Below are 24,629 nucleotides of genomic sequence, written 5' to 3' on the forward strand. Positions count from 1 at the left end.
ACAGGCCACCTCCAGACCATTTAAAAATATTTGCTGATGGTTGCTGAAATTATTTGATGGAACATGCTTTCTACATGTAAAAACTCTTCATGCACTATATGTCAGAATGCAAGCTTTAGGTAACTATATTGATGGCCACTGTACTGGCAGTTATATACCACGGTTTATGCAACAGTACATCTCTGTTCATTGACTTTCTGCATACCACCGTTCATCCTGGATTGTGACTCTCCAACACATTGAAGGGCAGCTGGCCTATACTTCTCAAGACTACCATCAGCTGGTCAACCTTGCAGGATCTTTCATCACAGTTCACCTTTCTAGAGATTGGATTACCCCTTTACCATAAAACAGCTTATAGCTACTCGTCCCAATCTGCCACAACTCTGATCTTTTATGCCTGGGAGGAGTTCTTTTTTGTATTCTCTGACCTTTCTGTGTCTTCCTCCAAGATCCTTCAAACTGTGCTCAGTTTGACTGAATTATGGGCTATCTGTCATTCATGCATACACTCAGGATGGCCAGGAAGGCCTCCTTAGAGGACATCATGAGACCCAGTTTTAGCTAAACCAAAATGCAAATCTGTATAGACCTTCCACAGAATTAGAATTCAGGAATTTGACATGAACCTATACCAGTTCAAGCCTTGGAGAAGTAGTTTGGTCTCAAAACACTGTCCACACATCCAGAGTCGAATACACCCTTTTCTAACTTAAGTGGTTGCATTAAGAGCAAGACGAAAAGCAGGTCCCTTCTCACTGCACAATTGAAAAAAGTTTGAAGATTAGTCCACAACTCCACTGATGATGATAGCAATACTACTCTCACATAGTTTGCTGACATTTCAAAAATCTTTGCTTCCTTTTTTGGGTTGCCTCTCAAATTCTATCCTGAGGAGGCTCATGTATCTGAAGAGGCTTTTCTACCCAATTCCAGGCTACCAACTGCCTAAGTAATTCTTGACTATTATTGAGACAGCAAAATTATGGTTGAGGAAATTAGAAAGGCATCAATGATATGCGCTCCAGTAAAGCTTACGCAGACGAGGACACCCCAGCAAATCCAACAAAACAACTAAGGCTCAACTATGTCCACTGCTGTACAAGTTTTTTAAAGATATGAACAATACTGGTTAACTTGAATCTTAGCAGTATTTAGCAAAGCCTTTATGTTCTCTTCATCCCAACCATAGTAAAGATCTCACTCTGACCACCAATTTCCATACAACTCCGCTTATCAAAATGAATGCTAAAACACTAGCCACGACTCTGGTAAACAAGAGCCTTTTTGATGAATTATTCACAGGTTTGGGACATGGTGTGTACTTCATGGATCCCTTAATGTACTCGGCTCTCTCCAGTTGTTTGTGACACAAGGCGGCTGACCCAGGGAAAGGTTTGCACTCTCACTAAATGCTGAGAAAGTCTTCTACCAGTTGTAGGGGATTACTTATTCAGAAGTCTGGAAAAAGTAGGAACGGGCCAGTAATGTCTGAAAACCAAAATGGCTGAACAATTGCACGGAGAATTATTATTCTGCAGTTTTTTGAGATTCAAAGGGTTGCATGTTGCGAAATATGCTGAAAGATTTTAATCTAGAGTATTGTTTACATTACACTAGATACATTGTTTAACCAGAGCTTGGAGGCAAGGTAAAAATAGAAAATGTTGGCAATTGATTTGAAATCAGTGAATGTCAGAAGTTTAAGGTGGAAGTGAAGAACTTGATTGCAAATAAATGATTCAATAACAAAATATTTAACATGCAGCTAAGAAGAACTAGGCATTCCAGATAAAACACAGCTATCCTCAGAGACTGATGTACATTATGCAATAGGTAGAAAAAGATATTTTCAGCACAGGCCTGTGCCTCTGAGACGCCGGGTTTAGTATTGATGTGGTGCAGTTGGGTGATCCCCCCTAGAGCTTAGCAATAAGGGAGGCTGACATGATGTAGCACTAGCCTGACATGGAACTGACTCTGCACCCAGCCCTTCAATTCTTGCAGCAGCCCTTGTATGTAGTACAAACTCCCCATTCCTGCTCATTGCCTGTTCACTTCTGATTAGTCACCTGCTCATTTATCCAAGAGCTAACTGTAGGAGTGTAGGCTACATTTCTGAAACTAAACAAGCTCCATCTTCTATTAATCACATGGGTGCATTTCTACAGCACTAACACATGCATAGGCTTCATCTTGACCAACAACTAAAATGGTATTTTGTAGAGCTCAGCTACTGACAGCATGGGACGTGAGATATGATATTTGTATTGACAGTGTTCCTCAAGGGTGCTTCTGCACTTTGAAGAAAATGCTGTTTTCTTGACGTTATTGATAGTACCAGGAGGGAGTTGTTTTGCATTTAATGAATTCACATCTGTCTTTCTTGCTTGGAAACCAAGATGCTGAGTAATTTTTTGATCCTGGGAAAGCTGTGTCTATCTGTTCCTAGAGTGTATGTGTCAGACATTGCATGAGCATCAGCACACCGTGCGTCATTTATCTGAAAGTACAATCCTGCTAATTAATTTTAGTTAAGAACTGAGCATAGACATGATAAAATGAGGATTCCTTTAACTATCTGGCACCTACCACGGTTGTACTCACTGATTGCAGACAGGCAGCCTCTCGCATTCGTGGGACAGGTCACCAGCTCACCATAGCATCTCTTATTGACTAGGTCCAAGCAGTATTCACACATAATAGCATTTCCTAAAAAGTATAATAAGAATAATAACAAATAATATTAATAGGAATGATACTAATACTACTAATCATAGTAATAATAATAATTGGACATGAAATGCACTTTGACTAAAGGTTTCCATCAAGTGTCCCAGGGTTTGAGTGATATATTTAAAAGGATTGATATCCTCTCAGGTGGATCAGGTTTAAAAGGACAACCTGTGCACAATCCCATCTGGTCTTTCACTTCATCCACTCTCTTCTTTATATTTTGGATAATGGGGTGGATGAGGGTGACACTTTCCCCTGTCTGTGTGGACTGTTATGCTGCATGGCTGAGGTTAGTGAGAGACACAATAGTGCAACTAGACCTTGGGAGGGAAAAATGTGAGATATAATGAAGGAGGGCAAACTCTCCACCACAATTCCAGCTTGACGACTGTCCTGCACACCTCTTTACCCCGTATGTGCTGCTGCCCCCAAAAGCCATAATGTGGTGTTAGAAAGTATTGATACACAAGGCATTGGTCAGATAGGAGGTGCTGCATGAAGAAAGAAGACTTTTCAGGTGCTTTTGTAAATTTAGCAAATAGGGTTCACTTTAGTGTATATACTATGAAACTGAACATGTGAGTCAGTCAGTCCCTATTCTGAGATAGTGGAAACAAAGAACAGATAATTAATTTCCTATGGATGTAAGTGGTGTTTCTTCTGCTACTTGGGGGGAGAAGCAGAACAATGACCATCTCTTGTGACCTGCAGCAGGCATTTATTTTCCACTGCTGTGTTAACACCACTTCCTATAGGGGAGATTGGCCACCAGTAGCACATTTTGAAGAACAATGGGCAGCGCCAGACACCACTGCACTGGGGTGCGTGAATACTGAATGGGCATCACTGAGGCCACTACATGGTATGTGTATTTAACTTCTTAGGGCCCAGGCCTTCACTTCCTTCCTACCTTTTCAGCAAGGGGAATGGATGAGGGTGGGATGCATGGCACTGTGATGGGCTTAGATACAATCCTTAGCTGAAAGGAGACTCTTTTAAGAAATTATAAAACACAACAGTACATAATGCCTCTGTTCTTTTGAACATCACATAGCAGGTATATTTATAAAGCACATGTCCACCCCTTGGAGTGCTTTGGTGCTGAGTAACAAGGGTTCATTATTACCTGACTTAATGGTATTCATTTGTTGACCTCAACAGGATCTACATTATTCTCTAGTGCCCTCCTGTTAATTCTTACCACACTAATCTTTAGCAAAGGATACAAACAAGAAAACATAGTATTATTACGTTTTTCCAAAGCTCCCCATGTCTAGAGCCCCTGTATCAGTGCAGCACCCTCCAGTCCACCAAACTCCCCACACCTGCCTCAACATGACTCTAGAGCTCATTACACTTGCCACTGCCCTTCAGTGCCCACAGCCCCCCCCAATTTACACTTGTACATTTCTGCATCCATCCTGCAAGTGGTGTTTCCACTGGAGATAGTGGAACTCACTAACTTAGAGTAGCAATGTGCTGGACCTCGATTACCCTGGAATTCAAGTCCCATTGCTAAGTGGGAAGACCGTAGTTGATGCTGAATCAAATCAGAGGTGAGGGTTGGAGCGTGGAGGGATGAACGTGGAACGTGGAGCACAGAGCAGGTCACAGACCACAGTTTGCTGTTTACACTGTGGCCCACAACCTACATCGACCATGCTGGAACTAGTTAGACCGGTCTGACTGACCACTGGCACGGGTACAGCGGTGCAGCTCCATTTTCTACCACACTTCCTCGCCATACTCCCCTTTCTCCTACACTCTGCACGCCAATTGGTGCTCCTGTCTCTTCCATGCAGCTACAGGCAGTGCAGCACCCAATGGCCTGTGATGGCCAGTGAGGCAGGTGAAGCTGCAACTCATGCGTCCCCTCCTCTGGAAGATCCTGCCCAGCCCCAGTCTCGCTTGCACAACCAACAAGGACAAAGTGGGGCAAAACAGGTATGGGATCCGAGGACTGAGAGGCTCACACAAAATCACAAGCTGCAGACCCCATTTAATTTAACTTCCGCTCCGACAAGTCCTTCTGGTCCCAGATTAGACCTGCATCAGTCTTTCAATCTTTCCTATGGGATTTATATTTCAGGCGGACTGGATATCTGTCAAGAGTAACTCATCCGCTGAGTTCTAAATCGGCCCAATGTTTTCGAAGCGCCTGGAAGATGGTCTTGACATGGGGAACGTGTTCCTCTTTGAGATTGGACTAGATTTGGATGCCATTTATATAGACAACTGCACAAATCAACAAACTACCATAGAGCCTCCTTGATAAAATACTGGAAGACTTCAGGTGCATTCCAGGGTCTGAATGGAAAGGCAAGGTATTTGTACAAACCAAATTTGGTACAGGAAGCTGTCTTCCACTCATCACCCTCTCTGATTCTTACAAGATGGTAAGCACCCCACTGATCTAGCTTGGTGTAAATATGTGCCTTCTTTAATTGATAAATTAGTGTGGCGATTAGGGGAAGAGGGTATCTGTTCATAATAATGATTTAATTCAGGGCCTTGTAATCTAAGCAGTTTCTGAGCTTCCCATATTGCTTCACAATTATAAACAGTGGAGAGGATGACAGACACTGTGAGGGCTGTGAAAACCCCATTGCCAACATTTCTTCAAGGTACTGGCACAAATGTGTGTTTTTCTTCTCTTTTAAGGTGGAAATAAGGCTACACAGAGTTTGTGAGCCACCCTGTAGTTCTATCTTGCAATCGAATGGATGATGCGGAGGAAGATTTGTGGCTTTCTCTTTAACAAACACATCTGCAATTTCCTGGTATTGTTACAAGACTTTGAAATAGCTTAAAAAAACAGAAGACAAGAGGTGTTTGGCATTTTATGTAATTAAAAGTCAGCCGGAAGAACAGTTATAGGCACAAGGACTGAGAACTGTCTGAGTTTAGAATCAGTATCTGTCTTTCTTTTATTCAACACATGATGGGTTCTAAAAGTTTCTGGTATACTATATATGGTAGGGAATGTTGGTTGCTGCCTTTGAGGTCACTCATTTATTGTCTAATTTTTACCACAGGTGGGTCTAGACCTCACGTGGACACAATATGGCCAGTGGATAAGGTGTCCAGATGTCCGGCATGGGAAGCAATGTGATCACTGCGTGTGCTAGGTCCTTATTGGCTATGAGTTCCTAACTCATGTGGCAGCTAACTTTTTATGGTGTTTTAGGTGCGTGTGTACCCCCTCCAGCCATGTGTGCTTTATTGAAGCAATCTCCCTTGACCCTTATAATGGTGCTGCGCCTATCTGTGGGATTGATCAAGAGTTTCCCACCCAAGAGCTTGCCTGTCAGCCACACACACTTGCCCACCTGTGACCTATCAATCAGCAATCCTGGCCTTGATCCCAGTGCCTGCTTGACTATATATATTTTCTAGTCGAGGTTGATGTGGAGTTTACAACTGGCAATTCCGTTACTAAGGACAAGATTTCATTTTCGTCAATGAATGCATCAATTTCCATATTAACATTGCCCCCTCCAGTTGATTCTTCAACTACACTACCTAACTCATGCATTTTTACATTTACTTGGGGACGCTGAGTTCTGGGCGATCCTGTTGTTGTTTGGGACCACACCTTCCAGACATCCCTGACCCAAGAGGAAGAGGAACCTGCAACCAGCCACCTCCCACAATGCTTGCTGCGCTATAAAAGTGCTTTACAATCTCCCACAATGCTGGTTGTGCCAGGAAAAGCCTGGCCAAAGTGCGCCATCCAGCACCAGTAAGTGACAGGAAAATGCATTGGCAGGGCACCTCCCTTAGGCTCTACATTCATGAATCCCCAAGTAGATGAGTGGTTCCTTTGTACTTTGCCCATGGTGTTAACAGAATTTTAGGTGCTTGCCTGGCTAATGATGTACCCTCAGTGTTGTGATTATGCTTGGCAAATTTGGGAAAGGTGCGACCGTGGCGGAGGTATCAACACTGACTTATTGCCCCAACTCAGATGCCTTTAACACCACAGCTAACCTTCTCACCCACAAACCCTGTTTCCTTTTGGCTCTGACTAAGTGAACTAGAGTTGGAGACAAACTTTCGCTTCAGCTTCTCTATTTTACTTTCTTTTTTATTTTTAGTGTACCTTACTGCAAATGCGGGGATACTGCCAAGTTTCAAGTTTATTTATTTGATTTAGTTCTCTACTGAGAACAACAATTAAAGATTAAAAAGACATCTGTTATTAAGTGATCATTCTAGTACAATTTAAAAAATGTAAACAGATTATAACACACAAATTCATTAGGAGGTGACTTAAGAAGCGAAAGCAAGCTCTGTACTATTATACTATTACATCTTGTTTGAATTTATTTTATGTACCGCTTCCTGGCATCTACTACTGTCGAATTAGGGAAAACAAACAAATATGCTTGAAGTCTTCCACTCCTCCATTACAGAGGTCACATAAACAACTGGCATTTTCATTAAGATTCCACTTAGAGGTAAAGGATTTAAAAGGGAAAATGTCAAGCCTAAGTAATATAATGCATCATCGGACTCCATGCCTTAAGGTAAATCAAGTGTACTGTTGCAATTGTTTATATTCTATTGTCTATGCATAAAGTTCATAATGGAGCAATTTAGAGCAATCTTGTATATCAAGGTCATAACTTATCCTCGGCGTTAAATGTTTTAGGAAGAGCCTCAAGTACACAGTAGTCCAAGATTGTAACAATTCAGTTGTACAGTTCGATAATTTGAGTGCAATGATTAGGTTTTGACTAAAGACATCCTAGATCGAAAGTCTCTGCTTTCAGCAAAAAAGGTTGAAGGCCCATGTGTGTGTTTGCTGCGGGAAACAGCTTGTAAATTTTTTAAAACCACTCACCTGAACTTTTAAAACATGCACTGAGCATCACCCACTAGCCAGACGATTTTGGAGCTGACCGCGTGGCCTTTGTGATACACGGAGGACGGCCGCCATATTGGGGGAACCGAGTAGGCAGCGGGCTTGTTGTTGGGGCGCCAGGGAAACAAAAGATGCCCTGTAGCTCCCGACACTCCATTGCTGAATTGAATTGACTCCTGAGGCGGAAGCCGGGAGCCCGTGTATGTGTGTGTTTGTTGTGGGAAACAGCTTGTAACTTTTTTAAAACCATTCACCTGAACTTTTAAAACGTGCACTGAGCATCACCCACTGGCCAGACGATTTTGGAGCTGACTGAGTGGCGTTTGTGATATACGGAAGACGGCCGCCATATTGGGGGAACCGAGTTGGCAGCGGGCTAGTTGTTGGGGCGCCAGGGAAACAAAATGAATGCCACAAAACATGCGCGTAGCGGACGCGCCGGCGGTGCGCCAAAGGCAAGCCTGTCTGCGCACTTCCGCAGCTGACCGGGGCCAGGGGCCAGGCCCCCTGCAATTCTGCCTCCTAAAGTGCAGTACAATGCCAAGCAGCTTAAGGTACTTTGCCCAATTATTGGGGATAAATGTAAACACAGTATGAGTCTTGAGAACTATGACAAAGAATGCATGCACTGCTCCTTTGCCGTTAACCGTCAGCGGAAGGTCAAGGTGCAGGGAACAGACATTAAATCTCGCCCTTATTAATTGTCGATCATTAGGTAAACACAGGGTGGAAATCTGTGATTTCCTTATGGATGGACAGGTGGATTTCCTTTTCCTCACCGAGACTTGGCTTAATAATACTTCAGCACCTGACATTGTAGCTGCTCTCCCGCCGGGGTATGGAATCAACAGAATGGACAGGCAAGAGGTGAGAGGGGGAGGGATCGCCATAATTTGCAAACACGAGTTTTCATGTACCCTGGAGGCCGAGGACATTGTGGACAGCGAGACCATTTTTTTTCCATCTCTGCATCCCACAACCACATCCTTAAGGGATTTCTGACTTATAGATCCCCAGGGCCAGGGGCGCGGTTTGCTGCACACTTGATTGAGAGCCTCACGCAACCAGCCCTGAGGTATGAGAGACTCCTTCTCCTGGGAGACTTGAACCTCCATTTCGATGACCCCACGAATGGGGAAGCACAGGAACTTCGGCAGGAGTTAGCAGGAATCCAATTAATGCTGAAATCTGAACTGCCCACCCACTGCCAAGGCCACCTTCTGGACCCAATTTTCGCAAATTGGGACATGCTGGCTGTTACTCCTCCAATTCCCGTGATCTGGTCGGACCATTATTTGGTCGTATTTAGAGCGGCAGTACCTGAACTCACAGCACAGGGCGAGATGTGAACTAAAAATAGACGCAGGAAATGGACAAAGTTCTCTATGGAGGCATTCAACAAGGACTTCGAGGGGGGCGGGCCCCCCGGAGGTCTGGGAATAGAGTCAGCCTGTGAGGAATTGGATAGGCGGATCACAAAAGCCCTGGATTGCACTGCACCTTGGTTGCACAGTGCACCGCTGAGGAAATCTAAATCCGCCCCGTGGTTCAATGCTGAACTACGGGGTAAGAAAACTGAATGCAAACATCTGGAGAGGCTGTGGAGGAGAAGCTTCTCTGAGTCGCAGAGAAATATTTATAAATCTAGCCTGAGGGAATACCATGCCCTAATTAGGAAGGCCCGTAAAGCCTACTACTGCAGTAGAATTGAGAGAGCTGATAACTCCATGAAGGAATTGTTCTTGTAATATAAAGAGCTATCGGACCTCTCCAGTACAGCGACCCCTATGATCAGCTCAGTAGAATCTTGCAATCAGGTGGCAGAGTTTTTTGCCAATAAGGTGGACAAGATCTACTCCGCTTTCCTGGACACGGCCAGGGTAGGCTGCAGTAAAGATGCTACCGCCACGAATCTGAATAGGTACTGTCTTACAGCATTCTTGGTTCCCCCTCGGGGGACCCTATGCCAGATTGCAGGTAGTATCAAATCAGGTTCCCCTACAGACCCGGCACCTCCCAAAGTACTAAAAGGTAGTTTGGAAATCCTTGAGCCCCATATCAGACATTTATTAGAACTCTCCTTTGACTCAGGACAGGTGCCTAAATCTTGGAAAAAGGCAGTGGTCCTCCCTCTGAGAAAAAAACCAGTATGGAGCAACTTGAGAACTTACGCCCCATTTCACTTCTCCAGTACTTCGCAAAGATCGCGGAAAAGGCAGTCAATACACAGCTATCTGCCTATATTGAGGCTAATGGCTTGCTTCATTCAACCCAATCGGGTTTTCATGCCCTCCACTCCACCGAGTTAGCACTTCTTTTTTCAACTGAAACCCTGTGGAAATATGCGGATGAGGGTCAAACAGCAGCACTGATCTTACTCGACCTTAGTGCCGCCTTCGACACCGTAGCCCTTCACACACTGCTACGGTGTCTGAAAAAGTGAGGAGTAGTGGGTAAAGCGTGGGAATGGCTGGAGTCATTTCTAGCAGACCGCAGTTTCCAAGTGGCACAGGGACCCTTTCGGTCCAAAGAAATTGGCCTAAAACAGGGAGTACCACAGGGATCCAGTCTTAGTACCACCCGTTTTAACTTGTATGTTGCACTTGTTGCAGACATCACAGATAGATTTGGGGTAGAAGTAGTGTCCTATGCAGATGACACGCAATTGGTTGTGACTCTGACACAACCAAAGGAGCAATGTGCCATCAACTTCATCACGTGTATGCAGAAACTTGCCGCTTGGATGGCTGATAATTGTCTCAAGTTAAATGGAAATAAGACGGAGATGCTGATTGTGGGCATGGCTCCTTCAGTCTGGACTTCGGCATGGTGGCCTTCCACGCTGGGTGCCCTGCCCACTCCCAGTAATCCAGTGAAGAACTTGGGGATCTGGCTGGATAATAAAATCTCGTTCGAGCACCAGACCAAACAAGTGGCAGGCACCTGTTTTGGAATGCTGAGGGTCCTCAGGAAAACATTGGACCTCCTGCCACTTCCTGTGAGACAAACTATAATCCACGCTCTTATTACTTCCAGATTGGATTATGGAAATGTCCTGTATTTAGGAGCCAGCGCAAAGTGCATGCAGAGGCTGCAACGCATACAAAATGTGGCTGCCCGCCAGATTCTGATGCTTCCCAAGAGAGCGTCAGCAAAGAAAGTGCTCAAAACTCTGCACTGGCTGCCAGTCAAGGAACGTGTGGTATTCAAAGCCCTCTGTGTAGGCCACCGAATCTTACAGAGGACCGGCCCCACGTACCTGCACAACCTGCCTGACCCATTCCTCCCTACCCGACAGCTGCGATCAAGTGGGACCGGGCTAGTCCAGGTCCCAAAATTCAACAGAGCGAGAATGGGAGGGCGCTCTTTCAGAGTCATGACCTCCACCCAGTGGAACAGACTGCCTCAGAGGTTACGACTTGAAACATCAGAAGCCGTTTTCTGCAAGGAGCTAAAAACCATCCTGTTCCCCAAAGATTAACTTAGGGAACATGAGCTGTTTAGAATATATGATCATCTGGTCTTTCATTCAGTTCTATCCAGCATGGGGACACACTAGCTAGTGTAACCAGGCGCTTTATAAGCTTTATATAATGTGTAATGCCTCTAGCATATGAGCTGACTAAAGAAAACTCAAGGTGCAGAGCTTTTGCAGGAGCTGCTTCATGCACTTTAATCAGTTTCAAAGTATTTTCCCTTCTTAAGTTGTATTTGTTTCTATTGTCTGATTGGGATATATTCAAGAGCATACAATAGAACCTACAAAAGAGAAGAAACATGCCTGGTGAAACTACCTGTAATTTTGTTTAAATACAGTGCAGAGGAGAGCTGGATATTATAGAGGAAATAAATGGCAGTTGCTACTGTTAGCATGGTTAAGAGGAAGGCTTCAGAGGTTGTGCCAGGCATAGGGAAGCAAGTGAAAATAGAGAAGAGTGCACTCTGGGCACAATTGATGACTTAATCAAGGAGGTTGAGTCAATCTTAGCTGATAAACGAAAAGTGGCCACTAAGTGCAAAGAAGATCACAGCTTTTTTTTAAAAAGCAGGAAGGAGTGCAATGTTCTGAAACTGTTGAGCACAGCGCTGTTGCAGAAATACCTACCCATAATGAAGATCCATTAGCTTAATTTTTTCTTCTAGAATGAGTAATAAAATTGGCCATATTCTTATACTTCTTCACAATTTGTGAACATCATCAATAAAGTGGAAGGGGGTGGAGGTGCAATTTCCATATGTTGTTCAAAGTGATATGAGCCTTTAGCCTTTCTGGAAGAGCCAGAAGATAATACAACAATCCCTCAAGCCATAAGCGTAACTCTATTGAGTACTATTATGAAAATACACCACCCACACTCCAGCAAGAGTCACCCCACCGATTGTACCAGAATACTCTTCGAGACTTGATGCTCTGACTAAAGAAGTTGAAAACCTAAAGAAATTAATTGGAAAATTGGTGTGCCAAGCTAAGAACATAGGGGTTATCTGAGAGGGAGAAGCTAGTGAGCATATTACCATGTGTGTTGAAAAATCTCAAGCAATAATAGTTTGTGTCCAGGAGTCCTAATCATTTCCCCATCCTCATAGATTGTTGACAAATCAAGCAGTGGCACCAATAATAAGAAGAACCCAGGAAACTTAAACTCAAAAAAAGAGGTGGGCAAGGGTAATTGGAATGAAGGAGAAAGGCAACCGAAAAATCACTCGACAGTAGGAGGGTGGGAAGTGGCGATGGGCTTTAGCACCAGTGGAGGAAGCAAGATCAGCTGGTTCACAGGAGACTCACAGTATCTGGCAGGCTCAGGAAGAAATCAGAATCGAAGACCAGAGGCAAGTGAAAAGCCAACCAACCAAATCAAGTTAGGAAGCAAACAATTCAACACAACACATGATAGTCAACCTCAACAGGCCTCAACAATGTGAGGAAGACCTTAAAGTGTTAATGATTATTGTGCCAATGTTAAAGCTGGGAGACAGTGAGAATGAAGACTCTTCAAAGAGCAAGGTGACCAGATATGGCCGCCAATACTTGTCCCTAGTGCGATATGACATCATTCACGATCATCAAGTGGAAATGGAGATTTTGACAGCATAGGGCTTGTATGTAGGTGGTCTGATTTCACTAGACTGATGGACTAGCCTACCCCCAGATTCCTTGTTAAGATTCTGACTGAATAGACCAAATTGTGAAATTATTTGTACTTGAGGGATTCAGCAAAATCCTTCTCCTCCTACTTATACCACCAACACCTTAGAACCTGTGAATTTACTGACAAGACTTACAAATGGACGAAGTGACCTGATGTTAATATCCATTAAAGGGGACAGAGGGATTACTGACCTGCTAAAGGATGATGTACACAAGTTTACTGGGCTATTGATTGAATATCAGAGATACGAGTGGATAATATTTCAAAAATGTCTTGTAACATAGCAGGGTTAAAACAGAAAGTGCTTGATCTGGACTGTCAGGAATATACTGGGCAGTATGACCTCTCCCTGCTCCAGGAATCCTGGCAGATTGAACTGTTACACAAAGTAGGGTACAGGATGTTTACTGTCAGCGGAGTCCCCTCAATGAAAGGAAGTCCTTCAGGTAGATTGAGCTTATGGGTTAAAATCACCCTAAAATACGTGTAGACATCATGAGTATCTCTTCACCAGATATTCTAGAACTGAAGATAAGAACACTCAAGCAAGCGGATGTATATCTGCTTAATGCTTACATTAGACCAAGGTTGGCCACAGCAAAATCCTCAGTGAGGGTCCTAGTAGATAGCGTCTTCAATTCTGTAAATCTTGAGGCTGTTGTGGCTATAGGCTGGTTTTTACCTACAAATTTGAGCCTGTCGGAGGCATGGAATGAGTCCTATAGAAAGAAGACTTAGCTAGAAGTGAAGCATCTTTGGATTCAGGCACTCTCGTCCCTTGCACAGTTGCTGTTATAGAATTTGTTCATTTTCTTGCAGAAGACTGACTGTGTCCCTGCAATGGCAAGCTCCCGTCTAACAGCTTGTGTCCCTGCACTTTTAAAAGGGGTGCCACCACGTCAAGAATTGGATATATTTTGGCTAGTGTTGCACACTGGTGTAACCTGATCGATTTCAAAATGGAGAATAGGAAAGAAGGCAATAAATTCCCACTGTGCCTGATTGTTACAGAAAGGCTACTTGAGACATGGGCCTCTGATAGTGTAAGTAATTCTGTCCAACCTCAAATTGGTAATAACCACAGAACAGTTAGATGGCCATGCATTGTTAACAATCTAGTCTCTATGAATGGCCTTCATAATGCCTTTCAAATGCTTCCCTTTTGTTGATAATTTGCAAGCTGATATACCAATTACACAAATTCATCATTCTCTGGTTGAGAGGATAACACCATTCTTAACTAAGAGATGATTAATATCAGCCCTTAAGGCTGTAAATTTAGTGCTAGCGAGGAACACAAGGGCAGAGTATATAAAAGGGCTAGCTACTGCTGAAAAGAACTGGGGTAATGCAAATTGGGATGACCATATCACCGCCCCAGAAACAAGGACCATGCTGTATTTTGGAGAATATTAGCCCATGGCAGCTAAACGGCTAAACCACCACAGATAATTATGTGGATCCTGTTACCTGGAGCAGGTATTTTACAAAGTTATACTCCAAGACATTAGAGCCTTTTCATGGATCGCTTGTGCTAACCCAGGCCCCTTGAGCTAAGTAACCATATTTGTCCCCTATTTCAGTAAAGACGAGACTAGGAAAGTTATAAGCGCAATTACAAGATAGAATGCACCGGGCTATGACAAAATACCAGGGGACCTACTGAAGCATGACACAGCAGTATGGGTGCCATATGTCAATTTATTATACAATGAGGTGGCATCAGGAGCACCAGTCCCAGACAAATGGAGAGGGGCTGATATTGTGCCCATTGATGAAAAGGGTAATATGCAAGATCCAGCCATCTATGGGCCTATTAGGATAATTGACACCCTACAGTAAGTATATCCAAAACAAATTTTAAATAGGCTTAGCCACTGAATAGATGATAATAATATACTTTCTGTGGAAGGTGGGGTTTAGATTGTAAGATAGTATGATTGATCAGGTATTCAGGCTCATGTGTATAGCATGGATCTACACTGAATTGAATGGGGGACATTTGCATGTAGTATTCATTAATTTGAAAGCTGCTTTTGATCTGGTGCCAAGGGGATCTCTAAGGGCTTCATTGAGGTGACAGAGCACCCAATTAAATCTTAATCCAGAAGGTTAGCATCCACCAAGATAACCATGCCAAAGGGCGCTGGTGCCCCGGTGTTGAACTTACTGTTGGAATACCCATTATGAGGGGCGTGGCTTGTGTGGGTATTGGCCCTGTGAGAAAGCAGGATCTGCTTCCGTAGTTACCCCCACTTTTTGGTTGATGTAAAACTGTTTTCTGACTAGTCTGACTGGGATCCTGCTAATCAGGACCACCAAACCCTACCGTACCGATCACCACTGCATCCACTTTACCTTCAGGAAGCCCACCACGGACCACCGCACCCAACTGCTGACTCAACGATGCTGGAGCAAAGTCACTGATGACCAGCTCACCACAACCCTCTCCCTGAACGCACCCGCCGACTCCACCGACCCCGACACCGACACCGCCGCCCGCAACATCAGACAATGGATTGACGACTGCGCCAACACCCTCGCCCTGCTTAAGACACCCTCCAACAGCCACACCAGCAAGAAAGCCACCTGATTCACCAAAGAACATGCCCAGAACTTGAGAAGAACTGGCTCCGCGTATCATCACCGTACAGCTACAAAGCTTACAAGAACGCCACCCGCAGACATCACCAACTCATCAGAGCTGCCAAGAGGGCCTCATTCAAGGAAAGCCTAGACAACAACACACACAATAGCAAGGAGCTCTTCAACATCATGAAGGAACTCTCCAACCCCAGCTCCAATGACGTCCCGCCTTCACAAGACCTATGCGGCTCACTCGCTACCTTCTTCCACCGCAAGATCACCAATATCCACAACAGCTTCAACACCACGACTGCCCCGTTGACCACTGCCCCCACCACCATGACACGCACCAACCACCTACTCTCTTGGACAAGCGTCAACGACAAGGACACCATCGAGATCATGAAGACCATCCACTTTGGCTTACCGCCAAGGGAAGGCTCTGGACTGTACCACATCCTTCCTCTAAGGCAGAACTCAGAGCGTCTGCCTCCCACTCTTCCACTCCAATGCCACCGAGATCATCTGCGAAGTACCCCAGCGTCCCTCAACCCGACGCTGTTCAATATCTACATGGCACCCCTCGCCCATGTCACCAGTCGTCATGGCCTCAACATCATCTCCTACGCCAATGACACCCAGCTGATAATATCACTCACCAAAGCCCTTCAGACAGGCAAAACCAACCTCCACGAAGGAATGAAGGCCGTCGCTGACTGGATGAGGAACAGTCGACTGAAGCTGAACTCAGACAAGACGGAGGTCCTCATCCTTGGGTCCAGCCCTTTGGCCTGGGATGACTCCTGGCCAACCACACTAGGAACTGCTCAGACACCCACAGACCATGCAAGCAACCTAGGGGTCATCCTCGACTCCACCCTCACCATGACTAAGCAGGTCAATGCTGTCTCCTCCTTCTGCTTCAACACCCTCCGAATGCTATGTAGGATCTTCAAGTGGATTCCCACTGAAGCAAGAAAAACAGTCACCCAGGCCCTCCTCACCAGCAGGCTGGACTACGGCAACACCCTCTATGCAGGAGCCTCCGCCAAGCTCCTGAGATGGCTGCAACGCATCCAGAAAGCCTCAGCACATCTGATCCTCGACATCCCCTGCCGCAGCCACATCATTCCCTGAGAGACCTACACTGGCTCCTCGTCAACAAGATGATAACCTTCAGCTCCTCATCCACGCACATAAAGCCCTCCACGACACTGGCCCAGCGTACCTCAACAAAGACTAAGCTTCTACACACCCACCAGCAAGCTCCACTCCACCGACCTCGCCCTCGCAGCTGCCCCCCGCATCCGAAAAACGACTGCCGGAGGCAGATCCTTCTCCTAGCTCGCCACCAAGACCTGGAGCACCCTCCCCACCAACCTACGGCAGGCCCAAGACCTACTGACCTTCAGAAGTCTATTCAAGACCTGGCTCTTCGATCAGTAGCAGCACCCCCCAGCGCATTGAGACCCTCACGGGTATGTAGTGCGCTCTACAAGACTCATTGTCAGTGAAATTGCTCTCCCACCCTCGCAGCTCCACCATTAAGTGAGGTGCCCCTGCCCCTGCACTCTTGAGTGTTAGTGATCGAGGCCCTCCTCCACCCGCAGGTTTCCCTGCACCTCATCCCTGGTGGTCCAGTGGACCCCTGTCTCCTTTCTCTCACTCTGCTCCTTCACTCGTTTTTCTACCCTTTCTATCTTTCACCTTTCTGCACCTTTCTGCATCTCGGCTTTTTTGTGCCTTATTTCTGCCCATATTCCCTTTCTCGCCCTCTGCTCCTTCACTCGTTTTCATTAGTTTTTCTACCCTTTCTATCTTTCACCTTTCTGCACCTCTGCTCTTTTGTGCCTTATTGCTGCCCATTTTCCCTTTCTCTCCCTCTGCTCCTTCACTCGTTTTCACTCGTTTTTCTACCCTTTCCATCTTTCACCCTTCTGCTCTTTTCTGCATCTCTGCTCTTTTGTGCCTTATTTCTGTTTATTTTGCCTTTTTTCTTCATCCCTTCTTTCCTCTCTTTACCTTTCCCCGCCGCTGCTACCCCCGCGGCCCTCCCCCCCAGCGCGACCGGCCCAATCTAGCTCCTCTCCATGCTTCCGCCTCCCAGCTGTCCAGCCCTCCCCAACCCCTACTTAATGGCGGCCGCTGGAGCACCGAAGGCGCGTCAAAGGCAAGCACGTCTGCGCCCGTTCGCGACCCGTCCGCGACCAGCACCAGGAACCCTGGACCTCCGCCTGCCAACGCTACGACCCAGCAGCACTCCACACACTTAACCCAGGCTGCAACAACAACTGCAAGCTAGCATCACCAGCCGACACCCATAGACCCTTCAGCTGTCTCCGCTGCCGGCACACCTGCAGCACTGCCAAGAACACGGATCCAGCACAACCCGCCCACAAGAACACAACCGAACCGAAGACCCTGCAATGCATCCTCCTCAACGTCCGATCCCTCCACAAACACGCCACGGAACTCTGGTACCTCCTCGACAGCACCACGCCAGACGTAGCATTCTTCACCGAAACCTGGACCAACGCCACCTCGGGACCGGACATCACCATCGCCATCCCCCAAGGATACAAGATCTCCAGGAAGGACCGCCCCACCAACCCAGGAGGAGGAATCGCCATTGTCCACAAATCCAGCCTCCGCCTCGCCTGAGCACACTCCCTGACGAGTCCACAGAACTGATGGAACACCTTCACTTCACGATACTGGCCAGCCCCACCGCCGCCCTCCGAGGAACCCTCATCTACCGACCCCCTAGACCCCGCGGACCCTTCGACAACTCCATCACGGACATTATCTCCCCGCAGGCCATCGCATCCACCAACTACACCCTGCTGGGAGATCTCAACTTCCACCTCGACAATCAACTGGACCCCAACACCACATACCTCCTGGACAACCTCAACAACATTGAACTCTGCCAGATCGTGACCGAGCCCACGCACTCAGCAGGACACACCCTCGACCCCCTCTTCACTACAGGAAACTCCATCATCTTCAGCCACACCACCGAACTCCCATGGACCGACCATCGTTGCGTCCACTTCACCTTCAGAACACCCACCATCCACAGACACCAGCACCTGCTTCCACAAAGAAACTGGACCAAAATCACCGACGACCAGCTCACCTCCTCACTCAACAACTCCACCCCAAACATCGCGGAAAAGGACAACCCCAACACCGCAGCCTGAACCCTGCATAGATGGATCTCAGACAGCACCATCACCATAGCCACCCTCAAGAAAAACAACAATACCCGTGCCAAGAAAGCCAGATGGTTTACCACCGAACTTCGAGAGTCCAGGCGCACATGCCGCCGCCTCGAAAAGGCCTGGAGAAACACCAAATCCACAGAAGGCCACAACAACTTCAGAGCCGCCACCAACGCCCACGCTCAACTCATCAGAAAAACGAGGAAAAAAGCGATTGAAGACAGAATCTCCACACACGCACACAACAGCAAGGAACTATTCAGCATCATCAAGGAGTTCGCCCAACCCACCAGCTAGTCTACCGACATCCCTCCCTCACAAGACCTCTGCGACAAACTCAGCACCTTTTTCCACGACAAAATCAAGAGCATCTATGACAACTTCGACGAAGACAACCAACACACTGAACCCTCACCAACTACCCCCGACACCCGGAAACCAGCGATTGATGACTGGACAGCCCTCACCACCGAAGACACACTGAAGACAATGAAGTCAATCCACTCAGGGGCCCCCACGGACCCCTGCCCCCACCACATCTTCAACAGAGCCGCCGACACCATCGCACCCAGTCTCCGCCACACCATCAACCGCTCCCTGGCGACCGCCTCGTTCCCCGATGACTGGAAACACGCCGAGGTCAACCCCCTCCTAAAGAAACCCTCAGCGGACCCCACCGACCTCAAAAACTACTGACCCATCTCCCTGCTCCCTTTCCCAGCGAAAGTCATCGAGAAAGCCATCAACAGCCAACTCGCCACATTCATTGAAGAACACAACATCCTCGACTCCACCCAATCCGGCTTCAGAAAAAACCACAGTACGAAAACCGCCCTCCTCGCCGCAACAGACGACATCCGCACCCTACTGGACAAAGGAGAAACAGTATCCTTCATTCTCCTACACCTATCAGCGGTGTTCGACACAGTCTCCCACCGCACACTAATACGCAGACTCTACGACGCAGGAATCCAGGACAAGGCCCTCGACTGGATCTGCTCCTTGCTCTCCGGCAGGTCGCAACGGATCAGACTCCCCCCTCTCCTCTCAGACCCCACACCTACCACCTGCGGAGTCCCCCAGGGCTCCTCCCTCAGCCCGATGCTCTTCAACGTCTACATGGCTCCACTTGCCCCCATCGTCAGAACCTACGGACTCAACATCGTGCCATACGCAGACGCCACCCAGCTCATCCTCTCCCTATCCAACGAGCCCAACACCGCCAGACGCAACTTTAGAGAAGGCATGGAAGCCGTCGCCAAATGGATGAAAAACAGCTGCCTACAACTAAACACCAACAAAACAGAAGTACTCATCATGGACCCAAACCCCGATGCCTGGAGCGACACCTGGTGGCCCACCGCCCTCGGAAACCCGCCAACCCCCACAGACCATGCACGCAACCTGGGGATCATCCTGGACTCCGAGCTCAAAATGGACCGCCACATCAACTCTGTCTCATCTTCCTGCTTCCACACCCTCTGCCTCCTTCGTAAGACCTTCAAATGGATCCCCCTCGACCACCGAAATACAGTCACTCACACCTTGGTCACCAGCAGACTTGACTACGGCAACGCACTCTGCACCGGAATAAACAAAAACCTCATCCTCAAGCTACAGAACATCCAGAACGCAAGACTGGCCCTCAACCTGCCAAAACACTGCCACATCTCCCAGCACCTGCGCACACTCCACTGGCTCCCCGTCGAGCGAGAATCACCTTTAAGATGCTCACCCACGCAAACATGGCCCTCCACGGCACCGGTCCAGCATACCTGAACAGCCGGCTCAAATTCCACGCACCCCAAAGGACCCTACGATCAGCCCAGCTCTCCTACGCCGTGGTCCCCCGCACCAGAAAGACCAGATTGGGAGGCCGCTCCTTCTCCTTCCTCGCGGCCAAAGCATGGAACGCCCTTCCGCTCCACCTCAGACAGACAATATCGCTCCCCATCTTCGCAAGAAACCTCAAAACCTGGCTCTTCGACAGACCCCCTCCTTGATGGAATGGAACCTGCACCCCCCCCACGCCTAGCGCCTTGAGACCCTTACGGGTGAGTAGTTGCGCTTTAACGAACTCCTGATTGATTGATTGATTACCCTGATTTATTGATTGATTGATTGGTGGGCTAGTTGGCCCCCAGGGACCCTCAGTATTGAAGGGGAATTAATTCCCCAACTTACAACGCACCAGGGGGTGCGTTTGCAAAGTGGTGAATGAAGGGGCGGGGCCTGAGGTGACATGTGTGCAAACACGCCCTGTGGCACGTTTTAAGTTGGGGAATTAAGTCCTCTTTAATCCTGAGGGTCCCGGGGGGCCAATTAGCCCACCAGGTACCTCCAGTATGCATCAGGCAGCTGTGTTGCAGAATAATAATAATAATCCACATTTGTAAAGCGCACAATCACCTGTAAGGGTCTCTAGGTGCTGGGGGCAGTCGGCAATATTAGGTTGCCCAGAGTCACATGGTGCTGGGCTAATCTGCCACCGGTGCCAGGGATTGAACCGTGATCATATATAATCAACAAGAGAGGGAGGGTTTGGGAGGTTACTCTTCAACCCCTATTCAATATGATACAACAACAAAAGAGTACCTACTAATAAAGACTATAAATATACAAGTGACATAGTCCCTACTTACTAGAAACCAAACTTTGAAAATGTATGTGTTAAGAAATAAGGTCAACAGACTGAAATAGAAAAAATCATTTCTTAAAAGAACCCTCACTCACCCTAGTGGTGACATGCTTCATCATGGGGTTCCCACAGGAGGGACCGAGTGCCCCCCCTGTGTGCTACGACGCCTGCAATTGCAGCGGAGCAGGTTGTCTTGAAAGAAGTGTCTCAAAGAAAAGTGAATAGGAATGTGAGTGAATACTAAAAGATCACAACTGGACCCAGACCAACTTTATTAGTGGACCAATTGCTCACATTAAAAACATTGAGGACACATGATGGGTTACGATTAGAACCATAGTGTCCCAAAGTGGGTGGTCAACATGTTTTTGCTGTTTAATGCTTGTTAAGCTCAGCTTTCTTCAGGACCAGTGAAATAAATATTAAAAAGCCCTCGGGGGGTCCACGCATGCTAAGGCGTGTTCACTCCGTGAGGACAAATGTGAATGAAAACCAAGGAAACAATTATTATTACTTTCCCTATGTGACTCACGGTTTTACCCGCAACATGTACTCCTGGAATTTGCCTGGAGAATATCTGTAAATTAACAAAAAACACAAATCAACATTATTTGTTTAACATACAATCTCATTGACCCAAAGGGTTAGAACCTTCTGAATCTAAGGAAATAACCATCATTTCTGTTTCCCTTTGTTCATAGGTGCCCAATGAAAGCGACTATTTTGTTATCGATTTCTCTGGCTCGCCTTTAAAATTAAAGGACTTATAACTTCACAAAATAACTCCTGAATAATGGTAATGAATCACTCTTATGGCTCACAAGGAGTCATGTTAGTAACTTAAAATTCAATGAAAAACCCCGTTAAAAAACGGAACCAAAGCCCTAATCAAAATTCAATGAAAAACCCCGTCAAAAAACAGAACCAATCCCTAATCAAGCTCTCCACATTTATGTAAAGTGTATGCAGCACGCCTTTTAGCAGTTATTTTTCTGTTATGTTTACCCTTCCAAGATAGCGGTTTCAGTAACAGATACATTGTAACAATATCACTTACCTTGTTTATGTTTAAACTTTGCACGTTGAAACTTTATTTTTGCACGTTTGCTCTTCACAAAAAGTATCGTGTGACCAAGACACCGCCGGGTGTCGAAACGCGTAGCGATAAGTTTGGAATAAACTGGTGAAATCCTCTACATCTCTGAGTGCGCATTGGAACTTTTCTTTGTTCTTTGGATATATATATATATATATATCCCAAAATCCCCCACAACAACTCTTTGGCGGGGAAAAGACGAGCCACTCCAGTTGCTGCAGTGAGTGAATTGTAATCGTATTTGATGGCAAAAAGACGCGTTTCAACCTCTCTCTTGGTCTTGGTCACATGACCAGTTCCTGAATATAGGAAGTGATATAGAGGTCAGAATGCACAATTGACAGAGAAAAAAGACTGTGTTTTTAATGGTTTACATGACTCATACAGTGTTACATTTAAAAATAACAATGGTGTCCAATTAATTCATTGTAACATAACTAAATGTTATTATCACATTTCATAGGTCAATTCCAGTAAAACATATCACTGGTTTCAAATTAGTTTAAAATGTAGTGGATTGTGACAAAAGATTACGAATATCAGAAACACTTTGGATTTGTTCACGATTCTCCATAATTTGCTGTTGCAATCTTTCCAGAAAAAAAAAACATTGACCACTACATTAGCATAGCAGTTGATACCTGACCTATTTTCTAACTGTGACCAACAATATCTTCAATAGTGTCCTTTTTCTTTTTGCTTGGAATCTCAACATTATCTTGATTTTTTTTTTCCTTCTCTATAATTTCACTGCAGATATTCTCATCTCTTCTTTTTCGACCTGCTACACACTTTTCAAACACAGGATATTCACCCTAATTGGAAGCATACCCTCTTCTTAACCTATTATACTCTTTCACACAGTTTGCATCTGCAGTAATCTTTCTCTAATCAGTAACAATCATAAACAATCCGGATAAAGTTCTGACTCGGGACAAAGCAACATATGCCAACCCTCTTTAAACACAGTACTTCCAATGTTCACCAAAGCACTGTCTACACTTAATCCTTGAGATATATGGTCACTGCATATGCCAGAGAAAGTGGAAACGGTTTTCTACTGACATATAAATCTTTAACAAGCAAAAAACGAACTGAACAACGGCCAATTTGTTTTTCTTCTTCAATTTGATCAAATTTGATTTTTAAAAATTCAATTCCATCTCTATTTTGATAATTACCAAAATCAACAACTTTATCCATTGCTTCATTTACTAAACCTTTTTCTACATCCAAATTACGCCTTAAAATTATCGACAGTTTATACATACATATAGATTCATTTCTAAACCAGTAGTTTTAAATATCGATTTTTCTGAATAATCCAATTATGTTTTTAATTTTTTCGTCAAAATAATAGTGATTCCTTCATTCTCTATTTTATCAATAGCTTTCATTTTTATTATTTCTTAATTTTCTAGCTTCAAAAGTTGTTCATTGAATATAGAACACTTGTGCAGTGTTGGCATTAGGCAGATTATAGATTTACTTTCTGCAATTTTCATATAGATTTTTTTTCAGGAACTATATTTTCATTTCGAAACAAATTCGTAAGTAGTCAACTTTGCAAAGCTTGTTTGGCATGTTTTGTCAGTACTCTAATTCTGATATCTTGAAGAATAGTTCCTTAATCAATGTTATTTGCCTGTCGCATATTTGTAATGAGTTCTTTGTATTCAAAATACGACCAAATATTAACATTTCGAACACTTCCCAAAGACTTTCTGATGTCTTCATGCACAAGTGTTTTATATACTGGTCATCCTTTTACGAGAGTAAGTTGCAGTAGATCTATGAAAAAACATGGCAAGCTTTCCTCCAAATAAGCGATCGTATTCTGTTTTAAAAATGTGCTGCATTCCTAAATGCACAAAAGCAAGCATTAAGTTTGAGACCATGCTTACCTCATCAATAACCAGAAGTTTCATTTTCTTCAGCACTCTTGAAACTTCATACCAAGCTTCTCCAGATAGCTTGTGATACTCCAATTTGTTTTCATGCTCTACAGGTAGCATAATTAAATGGTGCAATGTAATTCCTTTAATGTTGTGTGCTGCCAATCCAATTGGAGCAGTTACAACACAAGATAAATGTGAGTCCGTTTTTTTCTGTAGATAACTGGTCAATACTTTAATTAAGAAACTTTTTCCAGTTCCAGCTTGACCACTGACATACATTTAGATAGGTTGAAATGATGTGCATGTGCATTCTTTCTTTTCATGAAGAAATCCATGGTCAATCTGTCTCACTTGCCGATATATTTCTTTCTGTTAAATATTTGGTTGTTCTTCCAAGTTTCCTAATTCCATAATATCTTCTTGAGCTTGATGCA

The 24,629-nt window shown here is 45.4% G+C and overlaps 1 protein-coding gene across 1 annotated transcript in view; it reads right to left on the reverse strand.

The window, feature by feature from the left end:
• The window catches only part of LOC144767729 (phospholipase A2 inhibitor and Ly6/PLAUR domain-containing protein-like), a 262,378-nt gene that overhangs the window by 78,981 nt on the left and 158,768 nt on the right, over positions 1-24,629 (reverse strand). Inside the window, exon 2 of the mRNA XM_078651114.1 lies at positions 2,593-2,712. Coding sequence (XP_078507240.1) covers positions 2,593-2,712 — 120 coding nt within the window. The remainder of the gene's footprint in view (positions 1-2,592; positions 2,713-24,629) is intronic.

The sequence above is a fragment of the Lissotriton helveticus genome, chromosome 7 (assembly GCF_964261635.1).
Source record: "Lissotriton helveticus chromosome 7, aLisHel1.1, whole genome shotgun sequence".
NCBI classification, from domain to species: domain Eukaryota; kingdom Metazoa; phylum Chordata; class Amphibia; order Caudata; family Salamandridae; genus Lissotriton; species Lissotriton helveticus.